The sequence below is a fragment of the Xiphophorus couchianus genome, chromosome 20, assembly GCF_001444195.1.
Source record: "Xiphophorus couchianus chromosome 20, X_couchianus-1.0, whole genome shotgun sequence".
Lineage (NCBI taxonomy): Eukaryota > Metazoa > Chordata > Actinopteri > Cyprinodontiformes > Poeciliidae > Xiphophorus > Xiphophorus couchianus.
This window is the reverse complement of record NC_040247.1, coordinates 10,771,556-10,785,110: the sequence shown is the minus strand read 5'-3', so window position 1 is coordinate 10,785,110 and position 13,555 is coordinate 10,771,556. Positions and strand designations below refer to the sequence as shown.

At 36.8% G+C, this 13,555-nt stretch overlaps 1 protein-coding gene across 3 annotated transcripts in view; it reads left to right on the top strand.

Annotated features, from left to right (window-relative positions):
• The window catches only part of arhgap9 (Rho GTPase activating protein 9), a 57,940-nt gene that overhangs the window by 7,504 nt on the left and 36,881 nt on the right, over positions 1 to 13,555 (top strand). For 2 of the 3 annotated variants that reach the window (XM_028002674.1, XM_028002672.1), the window contains exons 2-4: positions 6,868 to 7,199; positions 8,228 to 8,426; positions 8,519 to 8,916. In XM_028002674.1, the coding sequence (XP_027858475.1) occupies positions 6,978 to 7,199; positions 8,228 to 8,426; positions 8,519 to 8,916 (819 nt within the window). In that variant the 5' untranslated portion in view covers positions 6,868 to 6,977. Of the gene's footprint in view, positions 1 to 4,142; positions 4,202 to 6,867; positions 7,200 to 8,227; positions 8,427 to 8,518; positions 8,917 to 13,555 lie in introns of those variants that run through there. The other variant, XM_028002673.1, reaches the window with a different exon arrangement.

Here is a 13,555-nt window from a genome sequence, read left to right as displayed (position 1 = left end):
AAAGTCTTATGTCTGGCAAGTTTCCCCTTATTTCTTTGTGACGCCTTCGGTAATAGAGCTTCATATGTAAATAAAGCGCCTTGCTCATGCATGAGTGTTTTCCATGTGTATATGTGAGCATGTGCACCAAGCCCTTTGAAGTTACTCATTCACTCTATATTCCTTCTCTTCCGATGTCTCGTCTCTTTGAACAGCATGTAGGCATGATTATTAAAGCTGCTCTCTTTCGACTTCAAACATATGGGATGAATATGGATATGATGTGACACCAAGCCCTTCACCAATGCCCTGTCTGTACTTCATTTCCATTCCTGTCATGCAATAAAGGTTGATAGGCTCGGCGTTAAACAATCTCTGTGGGAACTAAACCTGTCATTCACTGGCTTGTCTTTGAGCTGGCTTAGGCAGTTATTACGTAGCTTATCGAGAATGACATGAAGCTGCAGGGGAGAATTAGATGTGGAATTTTATTCTTATTTGTCTTGTCATTCTTTGCTTTTCTTTCTGTCATCTCACATGCTGTGTACATCTTTTTCTGGAGTCTTCCTTTCATGATTTATTGTGTTGAATGAATTTTTGCTTTTTTAGCTGTTTTCCCCTTGCCTAGTTTTCACATGAAACATGCAGGACAAAGACCACAAATGCCACCAGTTGCTTTTACTTTAAACTTTGACCTTTCCCAGAGGAAAATATATATTCCTCAGTTGTCTGGGTGCAATTTAACAAACCAGCAAAATGTTTGGTTTTTGTTTAACTTTAAGGGCCTAAATTTACCATTGAGCTTTAGACAGCTCATTTTTATTATGGTATTCACACTTACTTCAGCAGAACACAGAACTATAATACCTGAGATGTAATAAGGCAGGCCTCTTTTTCAAAGTGCTAACGAATGCTCTAATAATGTGCATAAGGTAAAATCTGTTTATGTGTAATTTTTCACATGAGAACAGATTGTGTGTGTGTGATCTAATTCTGTTTCTTAACAGAAATAGCATTTTGATCTTTTGTACTCAATATTTAAGAATATATTGTTGCAAGAACGATATATTGTATTTACAAAAAAATACATATGTCCAAATACAGTATGTTAAAAAAAAAACTCAGACTTTGTTTGGGCACTCTAATTTTCTCATGACTGCAGTAACTATATTATTTCAGTAGCTGATTAAGCTAATAAAATTTTGAAAATATCATGCATGCTAAGGTAAGCTACCCATTCACTTTGTGTGCAAGAGCTGTAAGTAAAAGCCTAATTTGGCCAGCAGTTGTTAACCACAAAACCTCTTTGCAGAGCTTTACTTGACTTGACGACGGTGGAATTAGGCCTCAACCTGTGTGTACAAATATTACAATATCGTAAAATCTTTCCTGGTATTAAAAGTAGTTAGGTAGCATAATAAACCTGCAATATTTTGAATTAATTCACTGTTAACATCAACGGTCAATCCATTTTTTCACTGATCTTCAGTGACACAGTTAACCAGCCATCTGCATTTGCGTCAATAGGTCAATCAGTCACCTTTGATGTTTTGCAGCTTTTATTTGGTTATTGCACTGGTCTGGTATTGCTTGATCACTATGTTGTTGATGAAGTTCAGATATTTGCATGGGTGAATCCATGGTTTTTTGTTTAATTAATATTACCTTTTGTTTCACTACTGGACACATCAGCAAATGTAGGGTCAAACTGGGTGCGTAGGGACTGGATATTTCTTTTTCTGCACATGTAATTGCTTGCATGCACATGCATGAACAACAATGAATGCAATTTACTTTCTGCAGAAAGGGCTGCTAGCTTGTGTCCGTTTTGCAGTTTTTATGCCCCACCCTCTCCTGAATCATTAGTCTTTTATAAATATCTGGTAGTAAAAATGTATGGAATTACTTCTATAGGAGTACAGTCAGTCAGTTTTTCATGTTCTAGCACAATAATAAATCACAACTTTTTCAGAGTTATGTATTCTGGTTTTGTAAAATATACTTTAAAGAAATGAGATCGCACTGTTACAATGACTAGTACTGCATTTTGCGTATCAAGCAAAGGTAAAGAATCGTCCTGTAATAAATTTTTCTACCTAACACTTTCACAAGTTGAATTATGCAAATGAGTCTGCAATTAAAGAAGGCTGCATGCAGAAATGAGATTTTGCATCCTGCAAAAAGCTCTTCTGTCAGCTTGGAGACTGACTGATGAAGCAACAAACTGTTGATTGCAATATTTGTTTGGTTTATGCTTCTACATTGTGCAATGTAGAAGCATAAACTATGACCGATTTGAGATTCTTACGTTATGGCTACCATGAGTAAAGTTACCATACTTTCATGGTATTTACTGGTAATTTTTAAACAAATATGTAAAACTTGGTTTTATTTAAAACAATAAAGCCACAGCCATTTCTTCTATTATTTAAATATTACGTTGATTATTTTAGTTGTATTAATAATGCAAAGACTTAATTAAAAAATTAAGTCTATGTCACTAAATTTATTAAATCTTACACAACTTTAGCTGTATTCAAATAAATTTCCTTCATGTGTAGAATGTTATCATTTCGTTGTTCTGTTCTTCTTAGAGTTAAACTGGGAGTAACAGATGTGCACTTTTAGCTTGCTATTGTTTTAAAACAATGTCACCTAATAAAAGTAACACACACATTGATTTTCTACATAATTTTACCATCCAAAAATATTCCCAAAAGACATAATTTGTCTGTCTTGTAAGCAAAGGAAAAAGTGGCAGCCTTATTTCAGCCAGCTGACTGACAGTGTGACCAATTAGGACCAGTTTTGCCATGCTGCATATAGCCAGAGAAAACTTTGGTACTTTTCCTGGCATTTTTTAAACAACTACATCAGTCTACATAACTCTTTAAACTGTGGGGAAGGTTTGGAGAAAGATTTCTGATGTTTAGAAAAACTTACTTTTTAAAAACCACTAACCAGCCTTTGCCAGCCTCAACCTTTTTTTGGGTTAATGTAGTTTTCTTTTTCAAATTTATTTGAAAAAAGACCTGACATTAATGACAACAATGCCATCACATCTTTCATTAATGAAAGATAATGTTTTGCAAAGCCAGTGTTCGGCTATTTAATAGAATCATCATCATTATCATCATAGAAAAAATCAATAACAACTGACTGAGGAAACTGAAAGAGGAAATTCTTGCCATGGTTGTAACATGTTTTTCAGTCTTATCTTGACAACAAAATGGATCAGTGACCTTGCTGGCATAGAAGTACTCTCAGACAGTGAGGTATGCACTCTGGTTATCTTGCATCTCTGCATTCATAAAGTGCAATCTTTTTATTTGTGAAAAGCATGCAATATTAACATGCAAAAACACCAAAATGAAGTACAAAAGCAATGATGGATAAACCACACACAGCACTCCCTACTAGGGGCTATCCATTCACTGATATTTTTTCCTTTAGTGCTGTTGGCATGTCATAAGCCCCCATGCCCTCACTTCCTGGCTTATGCTGCCCCCTCCTCTCAGCAGCCATTAGGTCTGTCTCTGACACCATATGGCCATCTCTCTATGTTGGGGATGTGTGACGACAGTGCTCACTATGCTGCTAAGTCTTCTGGAAATAGAAACATAGTCTTACCCTATTTCCTCTTTTCTGCATCCTCATTACAAGTATTATTTATTTATTTTGCACTAATTCTTTCTTAAAGATTAAAGAGTTTAGTTTTTGCAGTGATAAAATGGTGCATTTGCATTGAGATTTTATTTGCCTTTAGCCAAATGTCCACTAACATTACTGTGGTGAATCAGAGAAAACTACTATAATTAAAATCTTGAGTCACAGAATGACGAAGGCCAGCACTGTTACAGACGCATCTTCACTCCCCTTGGCAGACAGATCTGCCTTTTGAGAGGATCATATCAAAGCCCAGAAACATGCAGAACCAAATGATTTTACTTATTTGACTAGCTTCTTTTAAACACAGCAGGAGAGAATTGTATATGCCTCTGCTCTTGTCTCTGCTGGTAAGGTTGCCTTACAAATGTTAATGTAGACGCAAGCTTGTAGTTACAAGATGTAGTAGTCTTAGTCTGCAAGTTTTTCTTCCTTTTTTGACACGTATATCGAGAAAGAAAGACAGGAAAAGGCAAACAGGTGTGTAGTAGTGTCACTGATGTGTTTCCTGTTTGTGCATGGGGAAGAGCTCTTTGTGGACGGATTATATCGGAAGGTATTGCAGCATGCTATGTATCTTTTTTCTCTTCAAACAAGTATATGATGCAGTTATTTCTGTTTTATTTTAACTGTAAATTACATCTCACTGAAAATAGACTGGAGAATAGTAAGGGAAAAATATCAGCCGTAAGCTGCACTTTGAGTAATCGAAGTTGCAGTTTTCTAATTTGTAATGATAAATAAAAAACATATCTCATGTTTGATTTGACTTTAGCAGTTACCAGCTGTAAGTAAGCCATACAATACATCTCACATTTGAAGAGCAAATTCTAAGACGGAAAGGATATGACCCAAACTGTGGTTGAACCTTTACGTGTCTTCACTGTTTCCTGTTTTCTTGCTCGTCTTGTTCCTCCAACTTTTGCCGCTGTCCCTTCTGCTCTCAACTGCATGATTAAAATGAGCGAGAGCTCTACAACCAGGAAGACAGTGAAGCTGCTTTCAGAGCAGTAGCAATACAATGTGGTCTTATATAAAAGGGACTGATCCGATTTCAATGACTTATTTTTATATATGTATATATTTCCTGATTTACAAGCACATCTTACATTCAATACCTTACAAAAATATTTATACCTCTCGACTCTTTTAGTTAACTGGATTTATTTAGACCTGCACAAATTATTGTCAATGATGTTCAGCATTTGTTTTAGATCTACAAAAGTGTGGCACACTGAGAATGTGTCATGCATATTTTTGTCCTTTCTTCTTTCCAAAATACCCATAGCATAGTCAGATTGAATTAAGAGCATCTATGAACAAGTCTTGCCAGAGACTGTTAACTAGGTTTAGGTCTTTACTGGGTCATTCTAGCTTAAGAAAATCCACCGATCTCAATCCTCTCATTGTAACTCTGTCTGTATGCTTAGGGTTGTTATCTTGATGGTAGGTGAACATCCTCTGCAGCCTCCAACATGTTTGCTTCCAAGATTTACCATGTGCTTTGCTCCATCCCTCATCCCATCACCTCTGATCAGCTGCTGTGCCATCCCTGCTGAAGAAAAGCATTCCCATATCATAATTCTGCTACCATCTAAACAAACTCTTAGGGTTGGTTTGTTCAATGTGCAGTGTTAATTTCCTTGTGCATGTAGTGTTCTGTGAATATTTATATGTGCATATTTGTCTGCTATTTTCCTTTGTCTTCATGATGCTTTTGTTCATTACTGTTCCTTAGCAAATCTCTGAAGCCTTTTCAGAACAGTTATATTTAATCTGAAATTTATCACTTGGGTGTCTTTTGAATGCAGTTGATTGCATTTGATTTCATTTAGGGATGTCGGATTAACGGGGTGTAAATAAATGTCCACCACACTCTTAAGACAACCTTTTCCTTGTAACTCATTATTATGCATTTGTGTTGGTCTGTCACTTAAAACTAAAGTTTAAAAAAGCATCAATAGTGTTAGGTTGATGCAATGTGACAAGATGTGAAAAAAATCAAGGTGTATGAATTCTCTTGCAGGGCACTGCAAACCATAGAACTGTGCATCACTTGCAGATCCTGACAAACGTAAGATTTATAAAATTATACCTGGGATTTTTTATGCCATGTCTCAGGGAGTACAGTCCTGCGACACACAGATTGTTTCGAGACCATGTCTGTGTTAGCCTTCCATTTATCCACATGTGCCCTCTCCCTCTCTCCTCATACGCTTGTGCAGATGGGGTTTACTGTAATTTTCAAAAGCCATGCAGGTTACACATTCATTCCCATGGTTTAATAGGAGTGGGATTACTAAGGTTAGCAAGGATATCCCCGCCCTCTCTTCCACCAGCTCCATCATACGTCCCTGTTTCGTCTTTTTTTTTCTTCTTCACATTTAGACATTTTGCTCTTTTTTCACCTTGTCTTGTCCTGCCCAGCATTTCCCTCCTCCTGACATGGTATGACTGGGACTGTTGGTACTTTGGGATATTCTTGTCTCTCATGGTATGTTTTTTTGAGACATGTGTTCATCAGGTTGGATGGTTTATGTACCATGTGAAGCTGTGTGTCTGGAAGAAAGTTATGTGCTCTGCTCTTATATAAGCTGGTCTTGGCGGGGTAAAAGCAAGGGTTTAGCTTGAGGGATGCTGGCTCAGGTGGAGCGAAGGAGACGGAAGCTATTTTGGGAATGCTTTGCTTCTCACATCTACCAAACGCATGAGTTATTCACTCACATGAGTCTCCTGGTCCTGAAGGGATGAAAGGACAATTGAAAAGTGGGGTTCTGCCCCATTTTGTATTCCTGAATGCAGTGTCTGCTAGGTGTGCTAAAACTGTAGCTGGAGAAAATATTTGGATTCCTTTGTTCTGCAAATATTCTGGCATTCATTGTTGGTTTTATTCATTGCCAGTAATCCAAGCCATTAGTTAAAAGGCTTAGATTAGTACAGCTACCCACAGCTGAAAGTGCTCCCTGCATAAGTCTCCCTTCATCTGTTCTCTAATGTTAAATATTTCTACACATACAATGTGGGCATCATCTTTTGATTAAAAATGGTTCATGCATAAAAAGTGCATTATCTATTCTGGCAGTTACAAACAATGATTTTTATTTTAGATACTATGTGCTACTCACCCTTTGAACTTGCTCATCGCTATGAGATTTGTAGCATTCTTAGACAGCTGTGCTAATCTGTCTATCCCTGTGTATTTTTACTCTCTCCCTGTCTCAGACCATGCAGCTCCTCTGGCTCCAGACTCACCTGCCTTGCACTGTCCCAAGCCTAATCAAACATAAGGGCAAACCCAGCAGGGACTGCTGAACACGACCGGGTAGAGAACCATGCTGTCTGGCTCCTGGCGTCGGTCTGTGGGGCCGACACAACCTGTCGCAGCACCTGTGGTGAACCCCAGTGCGATGACTGTGTGCGGGGTTCCAAGCGGTACGGTAGTTCTTGAGGCTCAGTATGACTACAGCTACCGAGGGTCAGACGGGCGACAAGTATGCATAAGAGAGGGTGAACGGTTTATTCTCCTGAAGAAGACAAATACTGACTGGTGGCAGGTGAGAAAACATTGTTTTTTCTCTGGTGTGAATTAAACCATACGTATAGTAAAATAATGGAGTTACTGTAGTTTATTCAAGTCTATGCTTACAATATGAAAGAACAGAAAAATCCATGGGGAAATTTCACAGGAGTAATAAACGGCTGCCTTTCTAACTTTCTCTTGAAGCAAGCTGTGCAAATTATTAACCTTTATTTAACCAGGTAAAGATTCCATTGAGACCAAGGTTGCTTTTAGGTGATTAGCCAAGAGCTCAACAACACAACACTTGAGAAACACAAATGACTGAAATAGGCAAAGCTAGTGAGATTTCCACTTCAGATCATTCCTACAGCTACATCTAACATTTTTATGGAATCTCTGATTATAGAGAAACTACTCCTCCCCTCATGCTTTTGTAAAGTTAGTTCAGATAAACTATCTTTAAGCTACAGTTTTTGCCCATAAATGCATTTTGCGAACTACAATATGCATCCGCCTGCTGCTTTTGTAGTAACGGAGTTCTTCTTTGTATGACCTTTTTCTTCAGAGCAGTATAGGTCTTGCTAGCTGTTGATAATGACTCTCATCAACTTCACCAAATCATCTGTTTATATTTCGCAGTTGATACTCATATTTTGCTCTGAAATTATCTGGGACAGACAACACAGGCTGTTATAATTTCACAAAGATTACCTCATCACCATCCAGTTTATTAAAAGTTTAAACCTCCGAGTTTCAAAAAAATGGATCAAAACAAACTTTTAAAAATTCTCTTTATTTCCGCATTTAGAAAACTTGAAAAATTACAACTAGCCTAATATATGAGAGCTTTAGTCTAATGTAATGTCAGACAGTGAAGGAAAACAATAAAAATGTATTTTATGCAGTGTATGTAAATATCTAGATTCAGCTCTCTTCTATAAACATTTCTCCTAACATCCTGTGTCTGAAATGGCACAAACAGGGTTGGTGTTGTTGTGGCTTGGCTGAATTTATTCAAATGAAAACAGGAAAAGCATTGATCTTAACTTTGTTCTTGAACAGGTGCGTAGAATTGGTGCAGCCAGCAAAACAAAGCCCCTGTATGTCCCTGCTACCTATGTGACTGAGGTTCCTATCACACCGATGCCCTCGCCCCAGCGCCTTGTCACTTCTGTCTCGCTGCACTCCAACATGCCGATGCTACCCCGAGTTTCATTCTCTCCCAGCTTCACAGGAACTGGCAGGAATGAGCAGAGTCAGGGTAATGTTTGGTAGTAAATACCAAATTCAATAATAATAGAAAAAAACCTGTAAAGAAATACATACTGGAGCTGTTGTTTCTTTCCTCCACAGTGAACAAACCCATGTACCGGTCCATGGAAAACCTTAACACTTATAGTAGTGCCTTCCAGAGGTCTGAGAGGAACACAGTGGTAGGAGAAAACCATTTCCCCACCCTGCCTCTCTCTGGATTCACCTTTACGCCCAATTCTTCCACCTCCCAGTCAAGTCGCCTCATGGTCCCAGGGTCTCCTGCAGCTTCCATGACTCAAGCAAACTCATCAAATCCCAGGGTGGTCCCGACAATCACCCGGAGTCAGAGCTCCAGCAACCTGCCTGAAAACCTGAACGAGAACCCGTACGACGAGGTCGGGGGAGGCCTTGGCAGTCGCATCAACTACAAGGTCCCTAAGAAGTCCTGCAGCCAATGGGACATGGTGGGGGCTTCAGGCAGGAATAACCGTCTGCAGGTAAGGGAAGTTATAATCTAAGAAGAGATAGAGATAGTTTACCAAAATTTCATGTAATACAGTTTCAAGACTGAATGAAAAGCATGAACAGTTGTTATTTACAGTGAAAATATTTGAATAAATATTTGAATAAATCATAGAAAATATAAACATTTTGGCTGAGACATTGGGACATTGTTGAGCCTTTGTAACTTCTCTACAAACAATGGCTTTCTCTAAGGGATGCAAATAAACAAATTGTAGAAAATCTGATTTTTATTTTAGGTTAACCAGATTATTTTTCACTTAAAGCTGATTCAATCTATTCTTCAATAACATATTAGATTTAAAAAAATATATATTTGTCACATTTTTTGTTACAAATTAATAGCATCTAAAATATGACTGTTAAGGATGATTTGATTCCTTTCTGACAGTTCATGCCTTATGAGACACCAGGTGGAGCAAGACTCTTATGCAAAGCGATTGTTGTGAGACTGAGAAAGAATGCAGAATTACCACGTAGTTAGTGTCATTATTACAACACTCACAATGGCTGGCTGCGGGAATCCAAATAGCACAAACTGGTCTTTTTTACCCATCCAATCAGCAACTTTCTCTATTTTTTAGCTCTTTGAAGACTAAGTTTGTTTGTCAGACAAATCGGGTATCAAGCTCTACTGTGATAGTCTCCAGTCCTAAATTTCAGATTTAAGTTGTAAAGAGAATGATCTCTGTTTTTCAAGTAAATACCTTCTCCTTATCAAATGAAGAACAGAATATAAAGCTTAGCTAATTTTGACTTCTTTAAAATGCTTTAAGTAAATGACGCATACCATAATGTTGAAAATAAAAGCATGACCTAGATTCAGCAGAGAAAACATTACTGCCAAGATCATCTGATCTATTTGCAAATAAGTGCAGTTGGCAAAAAAGTTCCGTCTGAATTTTGAATAAGAACTAGCCACTATGTGTTGTAAAACAGAAATTTGAATAATTTGGACTTCAAAAAGCACAATGTCTGATATTTAGCTCAACATGTCTTTGGTTAAAGAGAAAGGAAAGAAAGCCTAATCATATAAAAATTGCTAACTGTTATTTTAAAAGAAGAAATCTACAAGAATTAAATTTGTGCTGTATAGTGCTAGTTCACAAACTTACTTCATTTTTCAAAAATGTTAGTATTCCTGTAAGTTGTTTTTGGTGAGAGATTTATTTGTCAGTTGTGGGCTCACAATAGAAAAAAGTGCACAAAAATATGTAGTTACACAACCACAGGTAAAAACTTTAGTTTATTATTGTTTTTTTTCTGATTAAACTTTACTTTCTTTACTTAGTTTTTATTGTCATCATCAGTGACATCAAATTGTAGAATATGGGTCAAGCAAATCCATCACATGCAACTGACTCAGAGGGAAGTGTGAGATTAGATTCATTTTGACTTCCTCTTACTGGCAACCAGCAATTTCATGGATTTACATGGCATAGCTTAAAGTATAATAAAACAGAGATTGATTTTTGCAAATTTAGCAACTTTTTAAGGTTGCCTTAAACCAGATAAATCAACACAGCAGGGTTTGTTCTTCTGCTATCACTCATGTGGACTACAGAAGTCTTTTGCTTAATTTTTCTTATGTAACTTGTTTGTTCTGAGCAGAGTATTTAAATAAAAGTAACAAATATAGAGCAAGAGGAAAGAAAATTGAATTCGTCATGACTGAATTCTGCACAGTGCCTGGGCTCAGAACCAGCACCAGAGGCTGAAATTGATTTACACTTGGGCTTGTTCTTAATAATCCTTTTGGAGAAGCAATCAAGTTAGCATTGTCGTGACGCCAGAGCTTCCCCTACATTACATCAGAGGGGATTACACATGGCCGCGCTGGTGAAAGAAATCCAAGGTTATGCTTCTGTCAGCCTAGGGAAACTACAACTGCTGAGTCTCCCAAACTGTGGAGTTTAATCTCTACTGAACTGAGACCTCAGATTATAGATAGATGTGATCTCAGTGGAAATGACTGTGCTCTTTTTTTTTATCACTCCCATTTCCTCTTCCCTGACCCTTTTTGTCTCTTCTATCTCTCATCTCTAAAAGCCCTCTTTATTTGAGACTTTAGTAAGCAGGATTATAACTCCATGCTATTTTGAAAACTCTCCCTGACCAAATGTAACTCTGACATTTCCCTGCCTATGATGATGAATTTCAAAACAGATATAACTTTCCTCATCACTGAGGACTCAGTTGTTGAGTTTAAAAGATGTCAAAATACAAATTTGATATTCTGAAACCTTACAATGTGTTATTGTTGAAGCAGCAGCATAATCTCATTATGAACATTTTGAAAAATATATTTTTTAATTGACCTCCTACATTTGCTGTGCAACAAAATCTCATATTCAGAAAATGGAAAAGACAATATAATTAAAGTTACATATACTGTATGTGGCCCTTCTAAGTCAGGTAAAGGCTACAATAACACCTCTTCTGACTAAAACATGCGTCTACAGTCAGCATGTTATCAGAAAAGCTTAAAATATCTAGTACTATGAAAAACAAAGCCGGATGGAAACTTAAATTTATCCTATTACCTTGTACAGTGAGGAGCAAGATAAAGGGGAAGTAAAAGACATGTTCAAAGCTCACTGAAAAGTGGCTTCTTTGGTTCTTTGACACTCCAAAGCTGTTTATTTAAAAAACCTTTATACACATATTTTCTATTGGTGCTAATAACTGTGGAATATGCTAATTGGAGGTTACATGATTAACTGAATACAATCTATTATAATGTATTCAAATAGGCGTCAAGTTCAAACAAAATTAGTTTTATTTCAACCTAATTTCATTAGCCAGACCAAGTAAACAACTTGAGTAAATTTCCATTGTTTACCTTTTATATAATGTTGCATTTTCCTATAAATAAACAGCCTTTGATGAGCCTGAGAAAAGAGCGGAAACATACAACAGCACCATTTTCAGAAAAGAAAGTATAGCAGTGGAAAAGGACTTACTGAAGAGAAAATAATCCACTTGCTTGATCAAACGGTGTTAAGTTGGTCATAGTGGGAGATTCGTCCAACTTGATTCAGGATTTTTATTTCTACTTTTCTGTGAAGAAGTAGACATGGGCACAGCTGGAGTGAGTGAAAAATCAATTTGTCTTGTCAGTGGAAACCTGAAGCCAGTCGCCCTTCAGTCATCAAGAAAACATTTTGAAAGCGACCTCTGACCAGGGCCTTCAGGTGAAGATTTTTATATCAACACTGACTCATTTCTGGGTTTGTGTGAAGGAGAAACTTTAGGACAGCTTCTTTCATTTGATCCCACATATTTATGTGAGCTCTCCCTTGATAGTGGTTAAAAAAAACATTGCAGAGAAACAGACTGAGTCTGAGCTCGATTACAGCAGTTAGTTGTCCGTCTGCCCCCAAGGATGGAAAAAAATCTTCAATGAAGCAAGTTTCTCAGAGAAAAAGGACTCAATACAACAATGCAACTTCAGGCTAGTTTTATCCAATATTCATAGTTCATTAAAGTTTTCTTAGAAGATACTTAAAATTATGTTAGGCAAATATTTTATTTATTTATGAATTTAGACTTTAGGGAACATTTTTACAAACCCAAAAAACACTTCAGATTTATAATTATTTATAGTTCATTATATAAATCAGTAATAAACTATATTACTAAGGTTTATATATTTCTTTTTATAACTAAATGCTTAGTGCTGTTTGGGAATGTTTAATAAAAATATTTACAGAGGTACAATACTGAAAGAAATGCATTTTAATTTGCAAAATGGGGGAAATACTCAGTAATGCCAGTTGTCTCATTTGTAAAAGTAGAAATTTTATATGATTTAAATTGATGTATTTAACACTCTAAACTGCATGTGTTATAATACGTCTTATTTTGCTTGAAGTATGGTAGGTTTTATTACACAAGAATTCTTTGTGTAACGAGGCTAATTGAGTCACATCTAGTGTATTTATGTAGCACACTTCAACAACAACATAACACAATAAACCTAAATAACAACTTTACATTACAGTGGTAAAATAAAGAGAGGTACTATAAAAATGTATTTCAGGCTAGAATTAATAAATTTTTCACTTATTACAAATCAAAGGCAGCTCTAAATCAATGGGCATTTAGTCTTGATTTAAAGGAAATCAAGGTTTCAGCAGTTGTGCAGTTTTCTGGAAAATTGTTCCAGAGTAGTGGAAAAATAAAACTGAATTTAGCTTCTCCATGTTTGGTTTTGATTATGGATACGGAGAGTAGACTTGAACCAGAAGATTTCGGTAATCTTCTGGTTCAAGTTTGAGTGGTTAAATCCTTTGGATTTTCAGACACAGACCTGTTTTACCCTGTTGACAGTTAGCTGGTTTTGATGCAACCACTGAGGTAAACCAAGGAAAGCTGAGAGTCCAGATGCATCAGGTGACTGAAAGCTGTGCTGCCATCTTGTGTGAAGTACACTCAGATCCTTTTATACATAAGCATCACACACACAGACAACTTTGTGTGGATCAGTGGGGTCTTCTCAGTGGAAGATTTAACCCTGAAATTTTGATCTGCATGTCAAAGCTTTGAAAGAACTTTACACTCCCCTTAACATCAGAATCAGCTTTATTTGACAATGTTGTGTGCACATACAAG